This window comes from Zootoca vivipara, chromosome 11, assembly GCF_963506605.1.
Source record: "Zootoca vivipara chromosome 11, rZooViv1.1, whole genome shotgun sequence".
Classification (NCBI taxonomy): domain Eukaryota; kingdom Metazoa; phylum Chordata; class Lepidosauria; order Squamata; family Lacertidae; genus Zootoca; species Zootoca vivipara.
This window is the reverse complement of record NC_083286.1, coordinates 10,167,583-10,195,286: the sequence shown is the minus strand read 5'-3', so window position 1 is coordinate 10,195,286 and position 27,704 is coordinate 10,167,583. Positions and strand designations below refer to the sequence as shown.

General features: G+C 42.7%; 1 protein-coding gene across 1 annotated transcript in view; it reads left to right on the top strand.

The window, feature by feature from the left end:
- Nucleotides 1-27,704, top strand: part of CNTNAP4 (contactin associated protein family member 4) — a 250,325-nt gene that overhangs the window by 153,068 nt on the left and 69,553 nt on the right. Inside the window, exons 5-10 of the mRNA XM_060280113.1 lie at nucleotides 3,923-4,126; nucleotides 4,263-4,447; nucleotides 6,453-6,596; nucleotides 11,811-12,072; nucleotides 16,584-16,733; nucleotides 24,489-24,660. Coding sequence (XP_060136096.1) covers nucleotides 3,923-4,126; nucleotides 4,263-4,447; nucleotides 6,453-6,596; nucleotides 11,811-12,072; nucleotides 16,584-16,733; nucleotides 24,489-24,660 — 1,117 coding nt within the window. The remainder of the gene's footprint in view (nucleotides 1-3,922; nucleotides 4,127-4,262; nucleotides 4,448-6,452; nucleotides 6,597-11,810; nucleotides 12,073-16,583; nucleotides 16,734-24,488; nucleotides 24,661-27,704) is intronic.

The following is a 27,704-nucleotide window of genomic DNA, read 5'->3' as shown; positions in this document are numbered from 1 at the left end:
TCTTATGTGACAGAACTGAGAATTAAACCAATTGACAGCTTAAGTTCAAAACAAGGCCCTTCTGCTTATAATTGGTGTGATTCTGCTGAATATTAATGGCTTTTTAAAAATATTATGAGTCACTCAAAATGGATAACTTTTAAGCTTAGGCACAATCCCTCAGAGATCACAGGTTCATTTCAGTGGGGCATGCACAGGAGAAATTTTTAGAGGCTCGCTTCCAAAATATAGAGCGCTTTTTTTTCTTTGTCAAATTAAGCAAAGTTAGATAGCAGATTTCCATTGACTTAGAAGAGGACACTCAATGAGTTGGAAAATGATTTCATATATTATTGGCCGTCTGCTACATCTTCATTTATTTCATAAGTGCATCTCTCAAGAACTATTACCTCCTTTGTCTTCTTTACTTGTGCAGCATGAATACTCTATGAGCTTTACTTGAGTGTTATCTGTTCCTTTCTGTAGTTCTAAGTCAGGCTGTAACAGATTGTGACAGATACTATTTTATATTACTGGTCTAAAATCTGTTCTTTCCAGCCAAGTGGATATATATGACCTTGAAAGGGACTAGATAATGTGTCATGAGAAGTGAAGTGCTTTTTTAAATGGTGAAAACATTGCTACCTCTTCTGTCAATAAGAATATTTCATATATGTGGAATAGGTACATTTGCCCTTACAAAAGGGTATGAGCAGGCAATTGCTTTGCCTTAGTGTTTCAGAGCCACAAGTGCTCTTAAAATACAGTGGGGGTCCCCCCCCCGGTTAATGTCTTTATTTGTTAATTTAATTTACATCCTTTCTTCCCTCCGAAATGAGTGCAGGATGGCATGATGAGAGCAGGCCTTTGAGTTTTTCATTGAATTACTTCTCCCCTCTCCATCTCGCTCTCAGCCACTGAAATGTCTTACCTTCCCCCACCCGCTTTGTTATTCCCAGCTGTATAGTGATACCTTCTGAAATGCTTGCTTCTGACTCCACAGTTTCACCTTGATTGGATGCAAAGACTCTCCCAAAGAGGTGTCACCATTTGAACTGCTAGCATAGCTGCCCAGTACCCCGTTTTCCCCGGGAAACCCCCGTTTTTACTTACATTTTCCTGGTGGTCCCCCGTATCACTTCGTCTCCCGTTTTTCTCTGTTATTTTCTCCTGCCGGCGGCCATTTTTTTCTTTCCGATTTGCCCTTCTATGGGCACCAAAAATGGCCGCCGCCGGCTTCAAAAGTTACATCTACGCATGTCCGGAAGTGCATAGACACGACTTCCGGTGCCGGCGGCGGCCATTTTTGGTGCCCATAGATGGGCGGAGCGACACCGGAAGTTGCGTCGACGCACTTCCTGACATGTGTACAAGCGACTTTCGAAGCCAGCGGCGGCCATTTTGGGTGCCCATAGAAGGGCAAAGCGACACTGGAAGTTACGTCGATGCAACTTCCGGTGTCACACAGCTGCCGGTCCTGGATTCTGCAGTCCGGGACTTGGAAGGTAAGACTGCTAGTGTGAAATATCAACCCCATTGAAGAAATTGGAAGTATAGGGCAGGCATATCCAAAGTTCTCGGGGAGGGGGCCTAATCCAGCCCACCAGTCGGTTTAACCCGCCCGGCCCCTGTGGCAGCTTATTTCCTGGGGTAAAATCCTAAAAAACCTCAACAACTTCAATCCTAAAAAAAGGTTGACAACTTGGGCTGGCTCTTTGGTCGGCCCCCACTTCATCAAATCTGGCCCTCTTTGAAAAAGGTTTGGACAAAACTGGTATAGGGTAGGCAAACTAAGGTCTGGGGGACAGATCCGGCCCAATCGCCTTGTAAATCCTGCCCATGTACGGTCAAGGAATCAGCATGTTTTTACATGAGTAGAATGTGTGTATTTATTTAAAACGCTTCTCTGGGCTATTCGTGGGGCATAGGAATTTGTTGATTATTATTTTTCCAAAATATAGTCCGGCCCACCACAAGGTCTGAGGGACAGTGGACCGGCCCCGTGCTGAAAAAGTTTGCTGACCCCTGCTTTGGGGGAATGGCTGCAGCTAACCTTGGTAGAGCACAGGTCCTGCATGCAAAATGTCCTAGGTTGAATCCCTCATGTCTCCAGGTAGAGTTGAGAAGGACTCCTACCTGAAAAGCCTCAGAACCACTGCCAGATAGTGTTGAGCATGCTAGACAAAATGAATCAATGATCTGACTTGGCCTTAGGTAGCTCCGTAGGTTTCTTTGCTTGATTGTTTCCCCATCCTCTGACTTCCTCTGTTCTAATCTGTCACAGACATCATAAACACTTGGGCATCTCATTATCACATTATTCTGTTGTGAGAAGTTCTGTCACTTATCTGGTGCTTCACCAGTTGATGTCATTGCTCCAACTCTGGGGGTAGGGGGTGGGGATAATAACCCCAGAGCTTTGTTCCTTCACATTTCTCCTCTGTTCTACAAAGAACCATGCTGTAAGTTACAGGAATGAACTCTGACTTGTATATGATGCTTATAGAATGGCTTGGGATTTCTCATAAAAGGTAAAGGTAAAGGGACCCCTGACCATTAGGTCCAGTCATGACCGACTCTGGGGTTGCGCGCTCATCTCGCATTATTGGCCAAGGGAGCCGGCGTATAGCTTCTAGGTCATGTGGCCAGCATGACAAAGCCGCTTCTGGCAAACCAGAGCAGCACACGGAAACGCCGCTTACCTTCCCGCTATAGTGGTTCCTATTTATCTACTTGCATTTTGACGTGCTTTCAAACTGCTAGGTTGGCAGGAGCTGGGACCAAGCAACGGGAGCTCACCCCGTCACAGGGATTCGAACCGCCGACCTCCTGATCAGCAAGCCCTAGCCTCAGTGGCTAAATGATTATCACACAAGGGGGCGGGGGGCAGTTTCTCTTCTTGGCAACCCATCATAAGAGATCCTTTATTTGTGTTATTCTTCTTCTTTTTTTTACTTTTTAAATTTTTATTTAAAGTTGTTGTGACAGAAAAAGAAGTAAAAACTAGAAGAAAAACTTACAACCACAATCATTCAAAATAATTCAAATTACAAACACAATCATTTTCATTTTATATCACATTCTGAATAATTTTCCAAATACCACCCTCTATTTCCCTCCCCCTCCCACCCGACTTCCCCTCACCCATGTGATAGCTTATTGGCATTCGTATTATTGTTTCTTGCTGTGTTAGCAGTTATTTATACTTAATATACATATCCTTTTTAATATCATCTTGTATCCTTGAGAGTCTTTCCTTTTACGTTTATGCTAAACTTAATTTCCGTATCCATATTTTTTCATATATATCTCTACACACTCCCACTCTCTCTTAATTTTTTGCTTGGGGCAGCCCCTAATTGATGCCATTAATTTTGCCATCCCCGTAAATTCACATTCTGATAATTCTAGAATTTTTCCTGTTTTCCGATTTTTTGCCATCTAGCTGCTGCTGTCACATAGAGGAATATATTCTTTTTATTTTGGGGGATATCATTGGTTATTAAGCCTAACAGATATGCTTGTGGCTTTTGAGAATTGTGCTCTTAAATATTCTTTTTAACTCTTCATGTATCTTGGTCCAAAATTGTTTAATCACTTTACACCCCCACCACATATGGTGCATTGTTCCCACCTCTGCTTTACATCTCCAACAAAGTTTTGAATATTTTTTTATAGATCTTTGCCAATTTTACTGGGGTGAGGTACCAACAATAACACATTTTCATTATATTTTCCCTTACCAAATAAGAAGCTCTGAAATTTATGTCAACACTCCATAATTTTTTTCCTCCTATCTAAATGTATTGTCTTGCCCAGATCTTGTGACCACTTTATCATTGTTTCTTTTCTTACTTCATCTTTCAATTCCCACTCAAGGAGTAGATTGTACATTTTTTATATAATTTTTTTTATTTGACTGCTTTATTTGTTTTATTCTTAGGGTCTGATGTGGCAGATTTTGATGGGAAAAGTTTCCTACTCTACAGATTTAACCCCAAATCCATCACAGCACTGAAGGACATAATTTCTCTGCAGTTCAAAACGATACAAAGAGATGGGATTCTGATACACAGAGAAGGACAGAATGGCGATCACATCACCTTGGCATTAGTTAACGGAAAGCTTTCCTTGCTCATCAACATAGGTATCAAGTGCAAATTCATACTGCACACCTACTTAGTAATCTGCTTATTTTAAACTAACTAACTAACTATATATAAGTTCACTGTCTACATTCTTTCTTCCAACAGACCTAACAGTTTGTTTTTCTCCTCTTGAAGGTGATGCTAAAATATATTCTGCTGACGCCCAGGTTAATATCACTCTGGGTAGCCTATTGGATGATCAGCACTGGCATTCAGTCCTCATTGAACATTTCAATAATCAAGTGAACTTTACAGTTGATAAACACACTCACCATTTTCATGCAAAGGGAGAATTCAATTATTTGGACCTTGATTATGAGGTGTGAAAACTATCTTTCATTTATTAGACTTATTCTTTTGTTATGTAAATGCAATTATGAAACAGAAGGAGGTGGTGAGCTGCTTAGGGAAGTGTTTCGGCATTCAGACTCTTGTCGAAGCTTGAAATTAAAGACTTTCACTAATGCTTTGCTTACATGTGTGCCAACCCTTGACTTTTCTGCTTTGATGTAAATGCCCAACTGTTCCTTTTGTAACTGTACTGTTTACACTCTACTGGGGGTGCAGGACATGGGAAGTGCAGGGGCGGAGGAAGGGGCGCGGTAGGGGCGGTCCGCTCCGGGTGTCACCACGGAAGGGGGTGAAAAAAATACCGGGCAGCACTCACTGCGGGGTCTGCAGCACCCCCGAGACACGCGCCTCTCCTGGGAGTGATGCGCTGGCTTGAGCACCCGCAGGCTGCACGTTGCCCCAAATGGTAGGGCAGCTGAGTGGGAGGAGGCAGGCAGACTTCTCGGATGCCCCGTGGAGCGTCCTGCCCTGGCTGGCCCCTCCCCCACAGGCAGCTGCCCCAGTCCCTGGGCACAGGGCACATGCACTGCCCCAAATGCCCGATCGGCTTGCTCCGCCACTGGGGATGTGAACAGAGAGCAGATACAACAGTTCATAAAAGGCAGCTTTGAAGTAGGGTTTAGGTGGGGATAATAGATTGCATATTGCACATCATCCTGTGCACATTTCAGATAAATCAGAAGCTTTGGTAGTTTCATTTCCCTTTCCCCACCTGCTGGTAAACCAGCAATGCTGCTCATTACAGCAGGCAGTGGAGGGGGGTCACACGAGGGGACTGGGGAAGGAAGAGGCAAGAGATACTGTGCTGTTCAATGAATCAACGGTTTAAAGAAGCACTGTAGCTCACCAAAGTGGTGATTCTACAGCAGCTTTGGGGAAACTGTGGCCCTTTCGTCATCCCTGATAATTGCCCATATTGGCTGGGAATGGCGGCAATTGGAATCCAAGATCTGGGGGTCCACAGCTTCCCCATCTCTGGCCAAAACCAAGGTGAGGTTGGGTCTTTGTGAAAGAGAGTCAGTTGCCCTTCACACTGGTGCATTGCTGGTCTTATCCTGGATCCACATTGTCTCAATGTGATTGCCCATAGGTTCATCAAACCAATTTATGGGAGTATGGGAGCTTTGGCACATAAGTGGCATTTGCCCACTCTCTCCGCCCCCCCCCCCCAACCTGTTAGCACTGGACAACTTCCTTGCCACACCCAAAACTATCCTCTTATATGAGAGCTCAGTGTGCAAAATCTAGTGCACACAGCACAGTGAACAAGCTTTCAATGTGTAGCTAACGTAAGAAATAACAGTAAATATATTTGTTTAAATGTGTGCTTATGCTGTATTATTAATTTGAACATTTCAGATAGATTTCAGGTAAGTAGTTGTCATGGTCACATGAAAGACTGATATTGTAAGTTAAATAAATATAATTATACGGTATATGATAATAATATAAATATATTAATAAATGTTGTTTTTTTATCATTTTTAAAGTATTAAGTAATGTGGAATAATAAAGGAAGATTGAGAAGACATTTTTATAAATGGAATTACGTATGAATAGTGCATCCTTACTTACGAGTAACCCCATTGAACATAGTGGGACTTAACATCTAAGTAAAGATTTGTCAGATTGCACTGTGCTCTTATATAAATTTTAACTTCCAAAGTAAGGCACTTTTTTATTGAAATGATTGAATAAAACTAGCGTGGTCAGAAAATAAAAGCACGTTTATTAAAAAGGTATTTCTTTGGCCTCTTACTTTTTGTGTTATTTCCGAGCTGTGTTTCTTAACCTATATTTTAAGTTAATGCATTTGGCAATTGAAAAGAAATAATAATGGAAAAAAGATTGATTCTCAATTGACCAATATGGAGCTACTGCTGTGCCATTGTTAACATTTTTTATCATAAACGTTGCAAGCAGATTGTCAGAAAATTACTTAATACGATTATTGATTTTTCTTCTCTTTCTAAGCTCAGCTTTGGAGGGATTCCAGGGCCTGGAAAATCAGGGCTATTACCATGGAAAAACTTTCATGGGTGTTTTGAAAATCTTTATTACAATGGTGTGAACATTATTGATTTGGCCAAGAGACATAAACCTCAAATCAACATTATGGTAAGAAAAGTTGGGTGGGGGAGAACCTTGACTTGTACAACAAAGTTTCAATCACAACCTAAGGCTGTTAGCTTGTTCTATGTAAGGGGTCCAAGCCCTAAGATGATTTAATTTAAGAAAGTTCATGGCAGGAAAGTTTCCTATTGCATCCTTCACCATTCAGCCACTTGCACTCCCCCCAATTTTTCTCTGGATCATGTTGGGATGTGAACAGATGTTAGGAGAGGATACATTTCTTAGATATTTTCCTTCCTTCTGCATCTTCATGAGTTCAGCAGAGTGCTATCCCTTTGCCTCGTAAATGGAAAGCTTAGATTCGCTACTTTTAGTGTTTTAGTTTAAGTAATCCAGGGTGCTTCAAGGCCAGTGGCGTCGCGAGGGAGGGGCAGGGGGCGGTGCGCCCCTGGTGCCATGTCTGGGTGTGTGTGACAAAAATGCACCCTGTGGGGTGCTCGCCCCGCCGCCCCCAGGTGTGGCGGTGCGAGCAGCCATTGTGCCGCCGCAGCTGCATGCGGAGGATCCTCCATTCGCGGCTGCAGCCGTGAGCAGAGGATCCGGCCACCGTCTGTACTATACGGCTCTTGGGTGGCACCAGCGGCAAACCGCTACATGCAACGCATGTGCGGTGTCTCATGCTGTACGTAGTGACACCGCACATGCACTGTACATAGCGGTTTGCCACCAGTGCCGCTGGAGCGCCATACGGATGGCCGGGGGGCCCCTCCCAGCCTCCCTCCCTCCCCAGCTCGCTGTAAGCGGCACCCTTTTTGCCGCTTTACAGCGAGCCGGGGACGGAGGGAGGGGGGCGGACGGGAGTCGTGGCTCCCAAGATGATGAGCTGCGCAGCACCCCGGCAAAGCGGCATAGCTCCCCCTTCCCCTGACGGCTCGGGGCATAGGAAGGGGGCGGACCACCCCAGGTGTCATCGCTGAGGGGGTGACATTTGGCACCCGCCCATGATTCCCAAGCCTACCCCGAGCTGCCGATGGGGGGGGGGAATTCTGCATCTGGTACCACCTGGGCTTGCTACACTGCTATTCAAGGCACAAAAAAATGTATTGTAAAAGGTAAAAATACTGTATTTACTATAATAATAATAATAATAATAATAATAATAATAATAATAATAATAATAATATATTTATACCCCGCCCATCTGGCTGGGTTTCCCCAGCCACTCTGGGCAGTTTCCAACATAAAAATAAATAAAACACAATAATCTATTAAACATTAAAAGCCTCCCTGAACAGGGCTGCCTTCAGATGTATTCTAAAGGTCTGGTAGTTGTTTTCCTCTTTGACATCTGTTGGGAGGGCGTTCCACAGGGTAGGCGCCACCACCGAGAAGACCCTCTACCTAGTTCCCTGCAACTTGGCTTCTCACAACGAGGGAACCACCGCCAGAAGGCCCTCGGTGCTGGACCTCAGTGTCCGGGCAGAGTACTCAGAATACTTGTTGAAGAGTAACAGATACAGTAGCTTTGTTCAGTCAGGCTTAAAATGGTAATTCGGTTTCAAAGACTTGCTTAGGTCTAGCTTAAAATGTAGTTTGAGCTTGGAGGTCAGAGTCTGTAGATGTTGTCACATTGCTGGTAGAGCAGAAAAGATGGAAAGATATGAATATGGTGTGCCCAGGCAGATAGGATAATATATAGCTATGCACTCCCCTTGTCAGGGCACAGTGGGAGTGTCTCTCACATATTTCTCTCTAGGAAGTTTACAAGAAAACTCTGTGAACTTCAGCTCCTGTCATTTGCCTTTCTAGCAAAACATGAATTGTTGTAGTTACAGGTAGGTAGCCATGTTGGTCTGAATCGAAACAAAATAAAAAAATTCCTTCAGTAGCACCTTAAAGACCAACTAAATTTTTATTTTGGTATGAGCCTGATGAAGTGTGCATGCACACGAAAGCTCATACCAAAATAAAAACTTAGTTGGTCTTTAAGGTAAGGTGCTACTGAAGGATTTTTTTAATCATGAATTGTTGGTTTGACTCCATTTCAAGTATCCTGCAGATCAGGAGGCCCTTCTGAACAATGTAGGATGGGATAGGGTTTCTTGGGTTGCTGGGAGAAGGAGGAGGTGAGAAATGTCATTTCTGTGAACTTCTTTAAGTTAAATGATTTAGGAAGAAAATATGACTTCAGCTGATTGTACTCCCTCAGAAGCTTTCTACACTTCATCTCCCATTGTGGACATGAGTTCCAACACCCCAGAGAAGCTTTGGCGTAGGGCCACAGAGAGCTCAGGAAACTTTCCTGTCATGAAATTTCGTAACATATATTGGGTTCCAAGACAACTTTGCTCCATTTCCTCCATTTGCATGAAAGTGGCTTACATTTAAGTACCCTCTTTTAATTGGATTATAAATTAAGCTGTAAATCACATTGGAGTAGCTAGCATATTGACTCTCTGTATCCTTGTGCCCTCAATCTTTCCCAGCACCAGGGTCTTTTCCAGGGAGTCTTCCCTTCTCATGAGGTGGCCAAACTATTGGAGCTTCAGCTTCAGGATCTGTCCTTCTAGTGAGCACTCAGGGCTGATTTCCTTCAGAATGGATAGGTTTGATTTTCTTGCAGTCCATGGGACTCTCAAGAGTCTCCTCCAGCTCCATAATTCAAAAGCATCACTTCTTCAGCCATCAGCCTTTTTTATGGTCCAGCTCTCACTTCCATACATCACTACTGGGAAAACCATAGCTTTAACTATATGGACCTTTGTCGGCAAGGTGATGTCTCTGCTTTTTAATGTTGGGAAAATTGAGGGCACAAGGAGAAGGGGACGACAGAGGGCGAGATGGTTGGACAGTGTTCTCGAAGCTACAAACATGAGTTTGACCACGCTGCGGGAGGCAGTGGAAGACGGGAGTGCCTGGCGTGCTCTGGTCCATAGCGTCATGAAAAGTCAGACTTGACTAAATGACTAAACAACAAAATGCAGGAACTGCAAGGAGAGGAGGGCATGGAACAAATGGCAGAAACTGACCCAGTTCTTCCATCATTCAAAAATAACATAAATATGGGATGGAGAAAAGATTAATGTAATCCCTAATGGTGTGAATTGGACGCGGGTGGCACTGTGGGTTAAACCACAGAGCCAAGGGCTTGCTGATCAGAAGGTCGGCGGTTCAAATCCCTGCGACAGGGTGAGCTCCCATTGCTTGGTCCCTCCTCCTGCCAACCGAGAAGTTCGAAAGCACATCAAAGTGCAAGTAGATAAATGGGTACCGCTCCGGTGGGAAGGTAAACAGTGTTTCCGTGTGCTGCTCTGGTTCACCAGAAGCAGATTTGTCATGCTGGCCACATGACCTGGAAGCTGTACGCCAGCTCCCTCGGCCAATAAAGCGAGATGAACGCCGCAACCCCAGAGTTGGTCACGACCGGACCTAATGGTCAGGGGTCCCTTTACCTTTAATGGTGTGAATGGTGTGTCTTGTTTTGTGTTGACCTTGTTGTTGTTGGCACCTGTCTGCCTCAAGAGACAATGGAATGTGCCTTCAGGGGGTGAAGTCAAACCACTGTGGTAGCAGCACTGAACATACCTCCCTGGGGTGCATGCCTGGGCAGTGTGTATGGAAGTTCTGGGCTACCCAGATGACAAGATCCCCTCTCTTGGCCTTGGAAAGCAGAGGAATATGTTTTGCATAAAAAGGGGGACAAGGAGTTACAGCTTGATTACAGTTGGAAATGAGCATTAAGGTGTTACCTGGAACATTTGGATTGGAATGTGTTTGGGTCGTGTTGGCTGTGGTTACAATCAACAGCTAAAAACCCAGTCTTAATAAGTTTTATTGTCTCCAGTACTTTCTCTGATAATAGTTCCTCATTTATTTAGAATCCCTTTCGGGAGTTGTGGATCTATGCCCTCCCCCCCATGAGAACTATTATATGTTGTTGTTATCTACAAAGTACAAGAGAGGCAAAATGTACCTTCTTCTGTACCAGTCTATTATCCACATCAACAAGATTCTAGGGCTCCTTCAATTGTTGTGCCTATGTGGAAACTACTGAAAATTGGTGTTTCATGCATCGATCATCTTTAACATTTTGAAAGGTGCTAACTCACTTTCTCCCACCAGAAAATATATTCCAGAACACAAAATCAAAGAGGGTAACACCTTCGTGGCTGCCCCCAAAAGGGCTGCAGTTCCAGGGCCCTCTTCTCTCAGCATTATATATTTAAAGCACTATGATGCTCTTTAACAGTCATGGCTTCAGACAAAGAATCTTAGGAATTAGTTTGTTAAGGGGGCTGAGAGTTGTTAGGAAACTCCCTAGTCCATTCAGATAACTATAATCCCCAGAATTCCCTGGGAGCAGGTACGGATGGTTAAACTGTTATGAATATTGTAGCTCTGTGATGGGAATAGGGGTCTCCTAACAACACTCAGAACCCCTAACTAGCTACAGTTTCCAGGGTTCTTTGGCTGATCCCCCATCATTCTGCTCAGACACTGAGGTCCAGCGCCAAGGGCCTTCTGGCGGTTCCCTCGCTGTGAGAAGCCAAGTTACAGGGAACCAGGCAGAGGGCCTTCTCGGTAGTGGCACCCACCCTGTGGAACACCCTCCCACCAGATGTCAAACAGAAAAACAACTACCAGACTTTTAGAAGACATCTGAAGGCAGCCCTGTTCAGGGAAGCTTTTAATGTTTAACAGACTATTGCGTTTTAATATTTTGTTGGAAGCCGCCCAGACTGGCTGGGGAAACCCAGTCAGATGGGCAGGGTATAAATAATAAATTATTATAATATTATTATTCTGACATTTTAAAGTGATACTGTAGTGGTTTCATTGACCGACAGGCAGAGCGTAGGGCAGGGCAGGCCTGTGTTTTATTTGGTGCTTGCCACATATGGAATTTCCAGACTAAATCACCAGCTGACGCAAAGAACCTGTGAGAGTCTTCTAATAATATGCTCAAAGACTATCTATTTCACTCTGAAAGCACTTACACAACAGCCTCCATCTTCTTCAAATCAGTCCTATATTTGTCCTGGGTTTGCCTGCAAAACCATTGACTGAGACATTGTAATGTTTGTCATTGTCAGGTTTGGAGTTGTTGCTTTACATTATTCCACCTGTATCTTGTAATGAAACAACCAGCTGGATTCAGATTTTATCACTTCACATCTAATTATTGCTAGACATAGGCATTGAAAACTTGTTTGTCTGTCTGCATTTACCCAATGTTTTGTTTCTTTCATTTATTTCTAGGGCAACATATCTTTCACCTGTTCGGAGCCCCCAATTATTCCAGTCACTTTTTTAAACCCCAATAGTTACCTCGCATTGCCTGGCACATCAGGGCATGATGAAATTTCGATCAGTTTTCAGTTTCGGACCTGGAACAACGAAGGGCTCTTACTGTCAAGTAAACTATATCAGACTTCAGGTGGCCTCCTCATGTATCTGAGTGATGGGAAGGTTAAACTGAGCCTCTATAAACCAGGAAAGACACAGAGTGACATCACTGCAGGTAACAGAAAGCAGGCGAAAAATAATTGTGATGTGATTACACTGAAGTGTCACATTCCAGAGGTCCAATATAGCTGACTTCATTGTTTGTGGGGCTGTTGGGTTTTTTGTTTTGTTTTTACACACCTTCCTTTTTTCTCTTTCCCCCCTCACACAGAGGGTTCTATAAATACTACACTGGCACCCAAGCTTAGCTGCCAAGTATCCCGTTTTTTTGTGGGAAACCCCCGGATTTTAATCCGTTTCCCGCTGTTCTCCCGAATGGAGAAAAATCCCGGAAATCCCCCGGATTTCCTACCTGCCAGGGAGCCTCAATTTTGGGTGCTGCTCTGCCCATGTGTGGGCACCAGAAATCGGGCAGAGCGGCACCAGAAGTTGCTTCCACACATGCCCGGTGGCCATCTTGGTGGTGGCCGCATCACCAAGATGGCCGCTGGGCACGTGTAGAAGCAACCTCCGGTGCCGCTCCGCCCTATTTCCAGTGCCCACACATGGGCGGAGCGGCCCCAGAAGTTGCTTCTATGCAACCTCCGGTGCCGCACCGCTGCTGATCCCACATTTTTCAGTAGGAGACTTGGCAGGTATGGGCCCAAGATTTATCTTGCATATGTGCTTTAAAAAATGAATCCAATCCATTTCTGTGCTCTGAGCTCTCTGCTCCATTCTTTAATTTGTGTTCTGTTCTGCTCTATGTAAAACAAAGCTATGGGTTCCCCATACATTCTAATGGGAACTCTAAACACGGCTATAGCTCTCCTCCTTTTGGCAGAAGTTGATGAAATCCACAGGTGGAGGAGCCCTTCCAGAGTTGATGGGCAGAACAACCCAAACCCCAAATCTACCATGATGGGGAGGATAAAGTGAGTTGAAAGTGTCCCTCTGCCCAGCCTTGCACCAGCAGTGGGGAGCCCCATTGCCAAGGAGCGAGACAACATGTCCATTCAAACAGAACTCTAAAAAATGGGGCATTTGTGGTGTTGGGAGTGGGCAGACCTGCACCAGTACAGGGTTTTCTGGATCCATTGCTGATCCTGCTGCCATCCCATCCCTGGGAGCTGGTACACTGAAGGAACAGTTTGGGATCTGGAACAATGTGCTCCCACTTTCTGCCCTAGCTAGCACGAGGAGCAAGGTTGTGAAGTGGCAGCATTTACACCACTCCACCAAACCTCAGCAAAGTAGTCCAGAGATTTGAAGTGACTCCTAAGCATGGCCTTCACACACACTTATTGTCAAAGCTTCTGATTATCCAGCTCCTATGAATTCTTACCAAGATATTTGGATAAAGGAAAGTGTGGTATACTGTCTACACCAGGCATCCCCAAACTTCGGCCCTCCAGATGTTTTAGACTACAATTCCCATCATCCCTGACCACTGGTCCTCTTAGCTAGGGATCATGGGAGTTGTAGGCCAAAACATCTGGAGGGCCGCAGTTTGGGGATGCCTGGTCTACACTCTTGTAGTGTTTACTGCAGTGTATAAAATGCACTAGATGGAATGTAGACTCTTCTGCTGGTCCACTGCTGAAGGCAGAATGGTGATCTACCCAATCTGCATCCAGCCAGCTAGACCACACATTCAATGAGTCCTTGTAGGGCTTATCCCCTTCCCCATAGTTGTGCTTTCTTTTAAACCTAGCTTTTTACATGGTTATTTGGGACAAGCTGGTGGTATTGTTGGATTATGATTCAGATTGTTTTACTGTTGACGGGTTGTGTTTTTATGCTGATACGTTTTGTTATACCTATTGTTGCTGTTTGTGAAATTGTAGCCCACTCTGAGATGGGATAGAATGGAATATAAATGTATGAACACCTGAATGGAGCGCCACACATACTCCACACACAGAGAGAATTCTGACAATGTGTTTGGTAACAATAAGCAGCAATGGTTTCTTATTCTGTGGACAGGCCCCTCCACCCATATAACTGCAAATGCAGAGGCTCCAATATTTTGATGAATAAGTGCATTCACTGATCTCATGTTTGGAACACTGGCAGATGACTCATGTAGTCTAGCACTCTGCTTCCAATAGCATTCTGTTTCCAATCAGATCTGGAAGCCTGAGCAAACCTCTGTTCCCAGCAAGGTCAATCTTACATTTGACAAACAATGTTCAGTCTTAGAAATATCAATGAGGCATTTCTTCCTCAAACCAGAAGTCACTAATGCATGCACCCTGTCTGTCATTAAGCTCTTGCCTGGATCTACGTTTCTCTTCTTATTTAAAACATCTGCGCCCTATAGAAAGCATGGTGAAATCCCCTTTTCAAAAGAAAACAGGGATCTGCATCTCAACAATTCCTTACAGCTCTCCATAATGAACGGTAGCAGCAGTGTAAAATTTGAAATAATTGACTGGTTGCCAGCAGCAATCCAGTATCATGTTGATGATTTCCATAGAGCGTTCATCCTAGAATGGAGGCTTTGACATTGATTTTAGTAGCAGCAGGATCAGCTTCAATGTATGCTAACCAATTCAAATAAATAATGCAGAGAGTGTGCCAATTTATGACTAACAGGCTTCCCTGAGCTCACCATCTGAAAATGTTAATTCCACGTTAAGAGTGTCACTGATGTGCAGTTTACTGTGATGTATCTGACTTCCTCCAGAGCAGTTTAAATCACAGTGCAATTACATGCATGTTAATGACACAATCTTAGTTCAGCGCCTCTTTAGCAGGTTTCTGGAATGCGCTGTCATTTCCAACTGGCTTTCTGATACGCTATTCTGACAAACTGCCGAACTACAAATACAAATCAAAATCTGTAAAATATTCTTCGACAACGTGAAAATCCAAACAGCAAAAATCAAAGTGCTACATTAAAGTAGAATTTATGTTAATTTTAATGTGACTAAGGCAAAAGCCCTGTGCAGTTGCAAATGTAAGTTTATGTTTGCTCAGGCAACTGCAGTGTGTTAAATCTTTCAATAAGACTTCTGCTTTCCTCAGCAAAAAGTTATCTAATGAAACCATACAGTGAACTTTCCCCCCTTTGTACATTTGAAGGGTTTATTGTAGCTACATTCATTGGAGCAAATCAAGTCTGCAAGTAGGGATTGAGTAATTAAATTATGGATGGTTGGACAGTTTTGTTCCCCCTACAGGCAAAGACTTATGACCTGGCTTTCACACATACAGTATGTGATAATTAAATCAGAGCATATTACTTTGAGCACAGCTCTGAGACTTCATTACCAGAGATTTATAAAGATTTCTTTGTCCACATAAAAACAGAGGAAAATGGCACATATTAATTCATGAATGATTAACTTACAATAAACCAAGACCTTCTGTTGCAGAAGGGTTGTTTTTATCTAATGATCCCTATGCAACCTCTTTTGTAAGTTGGCTGTCAAATGTTTGGAAAGATGGAGGTTTTAAAGCAAGAAATTAGACAAATATAACTTGAGCAAAATGATGGCTTTAAGAAGTTTTAAGAAGGCCAAAAGTCTGTGCTGTTAGAATTCCCATTAAGCTCTTGAGTTTTACCAGACTTTGCCAACTGCAATGGTGGAAGCAACATGGTGATCCAACAGAAATACATGTACAGATGAAACTCGGAAAATTAGAATATCGCTGAAAAGTGCATTTTTTTCCAGTAATACAACTTATTATTTTTATTTTTTCTTTTAATTTTTACAAATGTGTTCTTTTGGAAATTCCACAGTAATAAAACAAATAGTTACAATAATACAAAAATAAACAAAAGTAAACATCGCGATTGCATTTCATTAATTACATTCCATTTATAATTGACCCGCCTAACGACAAATAATTACAATTGCAACAAATAAAGGCTTGACATATCTTGCTTTGCATGTCATGCATCCATCTCATATATTGGTTTCATGTTTGTGGATGTTTGTGGATGATGCCAATAAAAGTTTTGATTGATTGATTGATTGATATATTGGTTTCACCTTTAAAATTGCGTTACTGAAATAAATGCACTTTTTGACGATATTCTAATTTTCCAAGTTTCACCTGTATGGTAATTCTGTTTGAGTTTGCATCATCTACCAATTGATCATGACATCCTGGCAGAGAGGTCAGAATTACATACAATCCTTCATCGTGAATGCTTTGCAGCTGAAACAAAGCATAGTTAAACCAAGCAAAGGCAATCCAGGTGAATTTATTCATATGTTGTCTGGTACTCCCATCAATGGGGAACTTATGGAATACAATTTGCAGTATTCTATGAGTGAGTGCATTGAATATGATGCATTAATTTGCTCCAGTGTCTGGTGAACAGTTTCACACTTTGCTTCCATCCTATTAGAATTTGCTGTCTTGGTTCTCTGCTAGTCAAAACATTTCACAGATACATGCACACTTGAATATATTTCAGGGGGACGTCTGAAGAAGCGCACTGTAAATTAGACTCAAAATTACAAATATCTGCTTCTGATTATTGAGAATATTGCATTAATACTCCCCCATGAGATGTTACACCAATCCACATTGCTGTTCACAATCTTTTTTCAAATGCTTTCTTTCTTTTAGGTGCTGAATTACATAATGGACAGTGGCATTCTGTATCTTTGTCAGCTAAAAGAAACCGCGTAAGCTTAATAGTAGATAATGAGCCAACATCTTCCTCCCATGCATCAATACCTATACAGATTTCTTCAGGAGACACTTACTACTTTGGAGGTAAGATGCATTTTTTTGTTGCTGTTGTTTCTGGCCAAAAGTTGCTGACTTGGGTATGAATTTTGCAAATGCATTAATGGAGTTTTGTTACAGGATATTGGCAAGTAACATGCATGTTATTCCTTAAAATAACACAAGTTCAACTTCATTTCCCGTGCAAGCCATTAGTATTTTCTGAAATTCTGGGTTTACACAAGATAATTGAAAACAGCTATCGATTGTTGTTGACTTTAGTGGATATCGTGATTGCATCTTCAGGCTATTAGTCAAATAGAGATGGAATCTTAAAGCATTTTAAGGAGATTTCTGCTATATTTTATGTAATACAAATTAACTGCTTTACTGCCCAATAGTTGTAGTTGTCATATTAAGGTTGATCCCATTGTCTTTGCTTGTATATTGCCCGGATTGAACTTGGCAATTATTGGGAAACCATCTGAGCAACCGGGCAAAAAATATCCATAGTACTTTCCCCTAAGATATTGCAATATTGTCATTGCTGTGCTAAGCAGAATGTGCATGTACAATGAATGAAAATGTCACTGGCATTTCTAGGAGTGGTTTGAGGCATTCTAAACCAGAATGGAGTGAGGCAAGCCGATGAGGTTCATCTCTGAGCCCATCCATCTTCTTTGCTGGAAAATGTGTGCGCGGTCTCCGTTCTTGGGAAATATTTGTATTGTCTTCACACCTGTTACACATACATCACCTATGAGAGGAGACGTGCATGTTCAACTTTGGGCATTCTAAACAAGAAATGAGAATGAAGCACAGCTCACTGTATTTCCTCTGGGTGTAACTTTTGGGTTGCTTTTTTTTTTTAAGAATCAGAACACTCAAAATGGTACTAAGGCTTCATCCTCCCCTCTAATTTTATACGCCGTACAGTGGTATCTCTACTTACGAATTTGATGCGTTCCGAATGTACATGTAAGTCGAAAAAAATTGTAAGTCGAATCCCATATGAATGCATCGGAAGAAAAAAATTGTAAGTCGAAGCAACCCTATCTAAAAATTCGTAAGTAGGAAAAATCCTATCTAAACCGCATCCAAGATGGCGGACGGAGCTCCGTTTGTAAGTAGAAACATTCATAAGTAGAGGTACCACTGTATTGTGAAATGTCCATAATAGCATTGTAATTTGTTGATTGTATACTGAACATGAGTTTATAAATTTAGTATAAAGTATTTTAGGGTAGGGATATAAACTATGCTGAGGCCTTGGCTGTGCCCGATGTCTCCTTCTTGTCTTTCTTTCTTTCGGATGGGGGACGGGTTTCACTCATGCTTGCATGCATTAGGTCTGTGGTGTAATCCATGGCTTCTTCAGTTGCAGAGGTATTTGGGCTGCTTGAAGAGGTGGATTGAGAGTACAAGGCTAGGTTGACCAATGCTGGATAGATTAGGGATGGCACCAGAAGAGAAGCAATGTGTGAGGTGGTCTCAATGGCAGTAGCATATGGCCGTAGTGGGACAGTAATGTTTACCTGACCTCCCAGCAGCTGAGTCACTGCTGCTTACTGGGAAAGGTGCTCCTGCCTCTGCATTTGTACCATGCTGGCCTCCTCACTTGCTTGCTCCTCTATGCCATCCACTCCTGCTTGATGGGCAACAGTCCCCAGCAAAAACGTTGTTTTCATGATTTGTTATCATTTTGTTGCCCACCCCACAAACTAAATGTCAGCACATTATGACATTTGTTGGGATTCATGCCCTCAGAAGGAGCCACCTTGCCTCTGAATATCATCGAATTCTACCCTAACCCTTGTATATATATTTGGAGGGGGAACATTTTTAAGATGCCCAGGGCAAAATTCTCTGAACCTATTTGCATGTAATTTGACAGACCTTATTCACACTGGTAGGGCTAACATACCTGCACATTTCATCCACTTCTGTCAAAAAGACAAAAACAAGGTTAAAGCCATTTTTTTTATTTTAAAAAACCTAATAAAAGGGCATTGACTGGATCACAAAAATATAATGGGTTTCCTTGCAGAAGAATAATACAATCACTCTTCTGATATTAGACAGGATTCATGCCCTCTGAAGGCAAGGCCCTTCATGCACCTTTATCTGCTTAATTTCAAAAATATGTTTTTTAAATAGTGTTAGACTTTATTATTTATTTATTTATTTATTTATTTATTTATAAAGTTTCCTGCACAGAAACCCTTGTAACCATTGATTTCTGCCAAAAGGTAAAAATAATAATAACCATCTTTAATTCCCCAATAGTGGATTGAGGGGTGGGGAGTGGACACAGATGGATGAATCAATTCAGGCAACCCATGAATCATCTCAGACCAAGGTGATCTGTTGTATAAAGTGCCAAATGTGAATCTAAATTGAATCGTGTGGTCCATTCTTAGCCCTACTGGGTATCTTACCTGAAGAGATCAGTATAAATCTCTTATCAGAAAATTTATGCCAGGCACATTGGAAACTGAATTAATTACCCATAACCCCAACCTCATTGGGAGAAAGCTTTGGGATCAAGCCAGCAATTTGGACAGTGTAGTCCAAGCACTAATCTCTACTCAAACTGTTGTGGAAATGTTAGAGAAGAATGCATGAAATCACTTCCGATTTGTAACCCAGTCATGCACCCTGCAACTTTCTAAAATAATGCCTGGTTGTGCCCCCTCTTCCCCTCCCTTTCCCTTTAATCCAGGCACTATGGGATACAATGTTTTTTCCTGTATTATCTCAGTTGTTCCATTTTTCCAGAAGTTGTTCTGTTGTTTCGTATTGTAAAATGCCAAGTTTGTGGTAGCTAGTTTTGTTTGCTTTAAATCTGGAAGACCGAATACTTAAAAGGTGTGGAGATTTGTGTGTCTCCCTCCCTGCATAGATGTAATTAGTATTCAAATTCTCTATCGTTTTGAGGTCAGACAGCATAGTCATGCATCTCGAGGTGGGAGACAAGAAGGTGCCTTCACATCAGACCTTGTATTTTAAAAAGAAAGCAGCAAGGGAAGATTAATGATAAAAGAGAGAGAAAACACAGCAAATTCATCAAATTCTATCATACATATTAAATGGTTTCTTTCACTTTGATATATATGAACTTAGCACACTGGTCTGAAATCTGACCATCTGTTCTGTTAATAATGGTGGTGAATGATTTATTTTTAGAGACAGATGCATATGAAGGAACCTTGGAGCGATATCTTTTTATATTGTTATCTTTGCTCTAAAGGTAAAGGTAAAGGGACCCCTGACCATTAGGTCCAGTCATGACCAACTTTGGGGCTGTGGCGCTCATCTCGCGTTAATGGCCGAGGGAGCCGGCATACAGCTTCCAGGTCATGTGGCCAGCATGACAAAGCCGCTTCTGGCGAACCAGAGCAGCGCACAGAAACCCCATTTACCTTCCCGTTTACCTATTTATCTACTTGCACTTTGACATGCTTTCGAACTGCTAGTTTGGCAGGAGCTGGGACCGAGCAACGGGAGCTCACCCCGTCGCGGGGATTCGAACCGCCAACCTTCTGATTGGCAAGCCCTAGGCTCTGTGTTTTAACCCACAGCGCCACCCGTGTCAAAAAAGCTAAAATTCTAAGCATTATCAAACTCTGCTTCCCTCCTAAATGGACCATTTTGAAATGACAGTGAAGCTGAACAGAAATATGTAGTATGCAATGTTCCCTTATGCAAGCCAATGTCCTTCCTGCGTAATAAGGATTTAGTTTCCAAAGGTGTTGTAAATAGCAAAGAAACATCCTAGTTCCAGATCAGAGGATATATAATTGAGTACTTCAACTGGTCAGGTATGGCTTGCAACCATGTCATTATTGTTCCATCCTCTCTGAGGCCAGTAAGACATAGCTGCCTCTATGTGCTTCAAGTCAGTGTGAATGCCATCAAGCACATAGGAGTTTGGGGTCAGTGAGAAAGACACTGGGCTTGTATTCCAATTTGGCCACATGTAATTTTCACTATCCATAAGAAATTCACCTTTTATCAGTGAAGATGGAAGGAAGATGGAGATTCTGGTATTGCAGAGGGATGGACTCGGGACACGGGTGGCACTGTGGTCTAAACCACTGAGCCTCTTGGTCTTGTCAATCGGAAGGTCAGCAGTTCGAATCCCCGTGACGGAGTGAGCTCCCATTACTCTGCCCCAGCTCCTGCCAACCTTGCAGTTTGAAAGCATACCAGTGCAAGTAGATAATTAGGTACCGCTCCGGTGGGAAGGTAAACAGTGTTTCTGTGCACTCTGTTTTCTGTCACCGTGTTCCATTGCGCCAGAAGCGGTTTAGTCCTGTGGGCCACATGACCCAGAAAGCTGCGGACAAATGCTAGCTCCCTCGGACTGAAAGCGAGATGAGCGCAGCAACCCCATAGCTGCCTTTGACTGGACTTAACCATCCAGGGGTCCTTTACCTTTTTACCTTCACCTGTAAGGGGGTTGGACTAGATGACCATTGGGGTCCCTTCCAGCTCTTACCTTTTCTCTAAGTGAACAAGTCCCCAGTGCTGTAACATTTTCTCATAGTGGAGTTCCCTTGATCATTTTGGTTGCCAATTTTGTGCAACTGCTCCCACTCCACAATATCCTTTTGAGCTGAGACAACCAGAACCATGTGCAATATTCTGTCTGTGGCAGTACCAAAGAATCGTGTCTTGGCATTATGGTATTGATAGTTTTAAATTCAGTTCCTTTCTTAAACACCTCAAACTTGGGATGCAGCTTCTTCACAGCTACTGCCACAGTGGGTTGACATCTTCATCGAGTGTCCACTATGACCCTAAAGTTCCTCTTTGTTCCCCCTTCATTTTAATTGTAATTAGTCATGCACAATTTGCATATAGATATATATATATTTCCTGGTGTTACACAACTTAGGTATTCTGCTCTTATTTCACCTAGCCTACAAAAGTAGGCTTCAGCTTGAAAAGGTTTCATTGAAAGTTATAGGCTGGTTTCATCATTAATGCAGGTTTAAGTTATTGCCTGCTAATATTATGAGACAACAAGTCATTTGACTAATATCACCCAAGAGGCAACATTGTTTGATTAAAATCAAAGTAATGTCTTAGTACATCAGTCTTGAGGCAGCAATGCCCTGTAAGGAAAAAATATCAAGAAATAAAGAAGTAAAAGGCATCATTTGTCATCCCGAATAACCTATTAACATTTATAGTTCAAACTGATGACTTCACCAAAGACTTTCACTGTGGAACATAGCGCATACCTGCCAAGTTCTTTTCTGAAAAATAAGGGACCGGACTGGAATAAGGGACCGGACTGGAAGTAGCATACCGGAAGTAGCGCTGCCGCCATTTTGGAACTGGGCGGAGCATGCTCAGAAGTGACTTTTGATGCTGCTGTGCCCAGTTCCAAAATGGCTGCCGCACCAGAAGTCGCGCTGCAGCCATTTTGGAACTGGGCAGAGCAGCATCAAAAGTCGCTTCTGAGCATGCTCCGCCCAGTTCCAAAATGGCCGCCGTGCCAGAATAAACCGGGGAAAAACAAAAAAATCCATTTTTTTCGGCTGGGGACAGCTGGAAAAACGGGGGATCCCGGGGGAAACGGGAGACTTGGCAACTATGACATAGCGTTACATAGAAAAATGAAAAGTTACCAATTTTCATATGCTGCTCACTATAGTCTAATTCTTAGTTTGTTTTCTTTTTCCTCACATCTTTTGGGCATTAAGTTTCATTTCTGTAATATATTTTGTTAATACTTTGATGTGCTCAGATATTACACCTGTGGAGTATCTAAAAATAATAGATGAATATGGAATGTTGATGGCAAGTATATTAACAATGAACGGCTATTGTAGATTTCATTACAGAGTCACAGTTGTGGCCCTGTTGTTAAGGGTGAGACAGCTGAGTCACATAATGTAATTATAATGAGATGGAGGGGGCAAGGCTTTATGGTTCCTCATGTGAACATGGCTTAACTCTGTCATTCTGCATGAATGGCATTAGACACCTCAAAAGTTGCCACTTGCAACATGGAATGGTCGCTTCAGTTGCATAGATTCCCTGACGTTGTTCCAGTAACAAACAAATTTGGGACTTAGGTCTTCCACTGACAGCCACTCGTCTCCAAGGGAGTGGTGTACCTGGAGCTAATCCCTGCACCATATCAATATTGTCTAAGTAATGAAAATGTTAAGGGCATGGCCCTTCACAGCTGTGATTTCCTAGCATTTTGGAGCCAATGTAATAAACCAAAAGAGGGTTTTTTGTTGTTGTTGTTAACTGAATTTTGTAAGAAGCATGCTGTGGTTCTATTCTGATGCATTCCTGGTTGTGTTGGCACCTTTTAAAGCTGAAGGCTACTTTTGTAGGCTGGGGCGGAAATAAAAGCAGAACGCACCAAAGTTACACAACACAACACAACACAACACAACACAACACAACACAACACACAAAACCCTAAATTTATTGACCGTGAATGTACAAAAAAGAATGAGTCCTGGAGGTTATAGTGGATAGCTCAGTAAAGCTGTCAGGAAAATGCCACATGCATCCAGGGCATCCATAAAATATTTGCCATTGCATGGTCTGAGCATCTAAATGGCCTCGGTCCAGTATACCTGAAGGAGCGTCTCCACCCCCATCGTTCTGCCCGGACACTGAGGTCCAGTACCGAGGGCCTTCTGATGGTTCCCTCGTTGCGAGAAGCCAAGTTGCAGGGAACCAGGCAGAGGGCCTTCTCGGTGGTGGCGCCCGCCCTGTGGAACACCCTCCCAGCAGATGTCAAAGAGAAAAACAGCTACCAGATTTTTAGAAGACATCTGAAGGCAGCCCTGTTTAGGGAAGCTTTTAATGTTTAATAGATTATTTTATTTCATTTTTTTTTCCGTTGGAAGCCGCCCAGAGTGGCTGGGGAAACCCAGCCAGATGGGTGGGGTATAAATAAATTATTATTATTATTATTATTATTATTATTATTATTATTATTATTATTATTATCTCAGGCCACAAGAGGCATGGCCATGCTGCCCTGTTACTCATGTTACTAGGGGTGGTGGTCTTATATTTTCTGGCTGAGACCTTTTTGCCGCTAGTTTAGTTACAACAGTAATATTGTCTGGCCACTGCGCCATGTGATATCCAAAGACTGAGTTATGCCTGATGACTTCTAAGGTTCAGTTCCACACTGGGAGACCTGACATCTAGGCTGCACATTTGTTATGAATGAATGTTACGTTTCAGACTTGCGACTCTGCTGCCCAAAGGAAGACCATTAAAACATGTTGTGTAAATCTTTGGCTTTGCCTCTCTAGTGATGAAGTGGAACTGTGACTGTGATGGGATTGCCTGATATGTCACAAGAGTGACACTCGAGGAGTTTTAGGGTCATGGGACTGCGGAGAGATTTGGAGCTGTTGCCAGCTCCTTTTGTACGAGCTCTTGAGAGCCATCATTCTATAACTTTCTAAACTGTGACCAATATTTTCAGCTTATGCTTGTGGATCGTAACTAAACATAAATGCCTGCAGTTAGATGGTGTACAAAAGTTATCAGAGAATTATTTTCCATTTCTACCACTATGTCTCTGAGTACTGCCTGGAGATCAGTCAAACCCGTTCCCTTCCTTTTCACCTGCATGAAGTTGGGCTGATTGATTATATATATATATATAATTAGTGCTTCTAATATTGGGTATCTTTAACATACCCAGGAATCAAAGTTTTGTGTCTCTTTTGTAGGAAATAGATACTTTTTGTGTGCTTTAGAGTAACCTTTTCTCCCTGGTTGACTCTTTCTTATGTGTTATGTTTCCAGGGTGTCCATCTAATGCCAACAGCTCAGAATGTAAAAATCCAATTGGTGGTTTCCTTGGGTGTATGAAACTAATTTCCCTTGATAACAAAGCAGTGGATTTAATTTCAGTTCAGCAGAACTCAATGGGAAACTTCAGTGACCTTCAGATCGATTTGTGTGGCATTATAGACAGGTAAGAACGGTTTCATTTTTTGGTGGACTTTATTAACTTTGAACACTGCTAATGCTAGAATGTTTGGCTCTTTTCAAATTGCTCTCCTTTCTGGACTTTATTTCTCATATGAGTTGGCCACATAAAAATGTTAGCCTGGCAGCTGCTTCTCCCTGAAAAGAGTGATTTGTAGCAACAGTCCTTCAGGAGGTGAGGGCATCCTGATTCCTTCTCCTGACCGCTGCTTTTGCCCTGAAATAAATCCATTCTTCTCCAAGTTCCCTGCCCCATTCCAACCGTTTCTTGATCCTTATTTACTTTTGTGCTTCCTTTGGGTTGCGTTTCTGCTTCCTCAGTCTATGGGTGCATTTAGTAAGCCAGCCCAAAGTTATTTTAAAGGCAAAAATTGTTCAGTAAATGTCTTCTGAAGTCTGTGTATCCTCAGACACTGAGTATAGCAGATGCATTTGCTCTCATTACATCAAGCCCCCTATGGAAAACCTATAGATGGCCTAGGGATATTTATTAGATGTCTCTAGATCCAAGATCTTGGGGCTGTTAGATAGAATCATAGAATCGTAGAGTTGGAAGAGACCACAAGAGCCATCCAGTCCAACCCCCTGCCGAGCAGGAAACACCATCAAAGCAATCTTGACATATGCCTGTCAAGCCTCTGCTTAAAGACCTCCAAAGAAGGAGACTACACCACACTCCTTGGTAGCAAATTCCACTGCCGAACAGCTCTTACTGTCAGGAAGTTCTTCCTAATGTTTAGGTGGAATCTTCTTTCTTGTAGTTTGAATCCATTGCTCCGTGCCCGCTTCTCTGGAGCAGCAGAAAACAACCTTTCTCCCTCCTCTGTATGACATCCTTTTATATATTTGAACATGGCTATCATATCACCCCTTAACCTTCTCTTCTCCAGGCTAAACATACCCAGCTCCCTAAGCCATTCCTCATAAGGCATTGTTTCCAGGCCTTTGACCATTTTCGTTGCCCTCTTCTGGACAATGAAAGCATTCAAGTGAGTACTGTATATTCCTGCGTATAAGACTACTTTTTTAACCCAGGAAAATCTTCTCAAAAGTCGGGGGTCATCTTATATGCCGGGTCGTATTTCTTATACGGCGAGTATATCCCAAACTCTATATTTTAACTAGAAAAGTTGGGGGTCGTCTTATACGCCCAGTCGTCTTATACGCCGGAATATATATTAGAATTTCCTTCCAAGCTTGTATCGCCCCACATATTTACCTATTAGCTGCTATTAAGATGCATGTGGTAGATTAAACTGTTGTGTTTAAATTATGCATTGTCAAGGTGGTCTTTAGCAGAGGAGATTCTGATTATTTATAGTACATGGTTTTTCCTTTTAAGCTACGTGATGCCTTTAAAGGTGACAAATACAAGATCTGCTTTTCCCTCTGTTTCTAAGGCTGAATCAAAATGTTTATCATGTAGTCAGAAATAACTACATATGTTGTTCTCTTCAGTCAAAGCTCCTTCTTTAGCTATTTGTTACTCCATGGAGCTTGGCCATGGAGCTGAGTCAACCTTGGTTGCCCTGAGGGGTGACCTCTGCAGAGAGCAAGCAAAGGGAAGTGTGACTTTGCTCCTGTTTCTTGATCAGCACAATTGGCACAACTGCAGGCGCCACATAATAGCCATACTGCATTTGTAAGAACTTGGTTGTTTAGTGTGGCTACACTTATACTTTTATAATAATAATAAAAATAATAATTTATTATTTATACCCCACCCATTTGGCTGGGTTTCCCCAGCCACTCTGGGCAGATCCCAACCAAATATTAAAAACACAATAAAGCATCAAACATTTAAAACTTCCCTAAACAGGGCTGCCTTCAGATGTCTTTTAAAAGTAAGATAGTTGCTTATTGCCTTGACATCAGATGGGAGGGTGTTCTACAGGGCAGGCGCCACTACCGAGAAGGCCCTCTCCCTGGTCCCCTGTAACCTCACTTCTCCCAGCGAGGGAACCACCAGAAGGCCTTCGGAGCTGGACCTCAGTGTCCGGGCTGAGTGATGGGGATGGAGACGCTCCTTCAAGTATACTGGACCAAGGCCATTTAGGGCTTTAAAGGTCAGCACCAACACTTTGAATTGTGCTTGGAAATGTACTGGGAGCCAACGCAGATCTCTCAGGACTGGTGTTATAGGTGTCAGCAGCCACTCCCAGTCACCAGTCTAGCTGCCGCATTCTGGATTAATTGCCGTTTCTGAGTCACCTTCATAGGTAGCCCAACGTAGAGCGCCTTGCAGTAGTCCAAGCGGGAGATAATTAGAGCATGCACCACTCTGGCAAGACAGTCCGTGGGCAGGTAGGGTTTCAGCCTGCGTACCAGATGGAGCTGGTAGACAGCTGCCCTGGACACAGAATTAACTCCCTGCCTATTGAGATCAAGCAGGCAACTTCCCTGTACAGTCGTACCTCGGAAGTCAAATTGAATCCGTTCCGGAAATCCGCCCAACTTCCAAAAAGTTCAGAAACCAAGGCACAGCTTCCAATTGGCTGCAGGAAGTTCCTAAAGCCAATCGGAAACCACAGAAGTTGCGTCAGATGTTTGGGTTCCAAAGAACGGTTGCAAACCGGAACACTCACTTCCGGGTTTGTGGCATTCGGGAGCCAAAACGTTCAACTCGCAAGGCTTTCAACTTCTGAGGTACGGCTGTCCTCTTTCTGGCTTCAGCTAAAAAACTGCCTTAGTTAGGCAAGCCTACCTCAGAGGTTTAGGATCTGTTTTAGTATATTAATTTTTGTACGATTTAAAGTCGTGTTGTATTATTTTCTTGATTTTAGAATCCTATGTTTTTGTGAAAAGTTTTGAGGCTTTTTACAATCAAAGAGATGTATGATTTTTTTGTGTAATAAACAAACAAACGAATGAATGAATAAATAAATTTAATTACCCAAACTGGGCATTCACCAAAGGCCCAAGGGACCCAGGAGCGCCCCTCACCGGTATCCTAGCATACTATTCTGCTGTACTTTGGAGAGATCCATCTGTCTTTTGACTATACCTTCTCTATAACTACATTTAAAATGT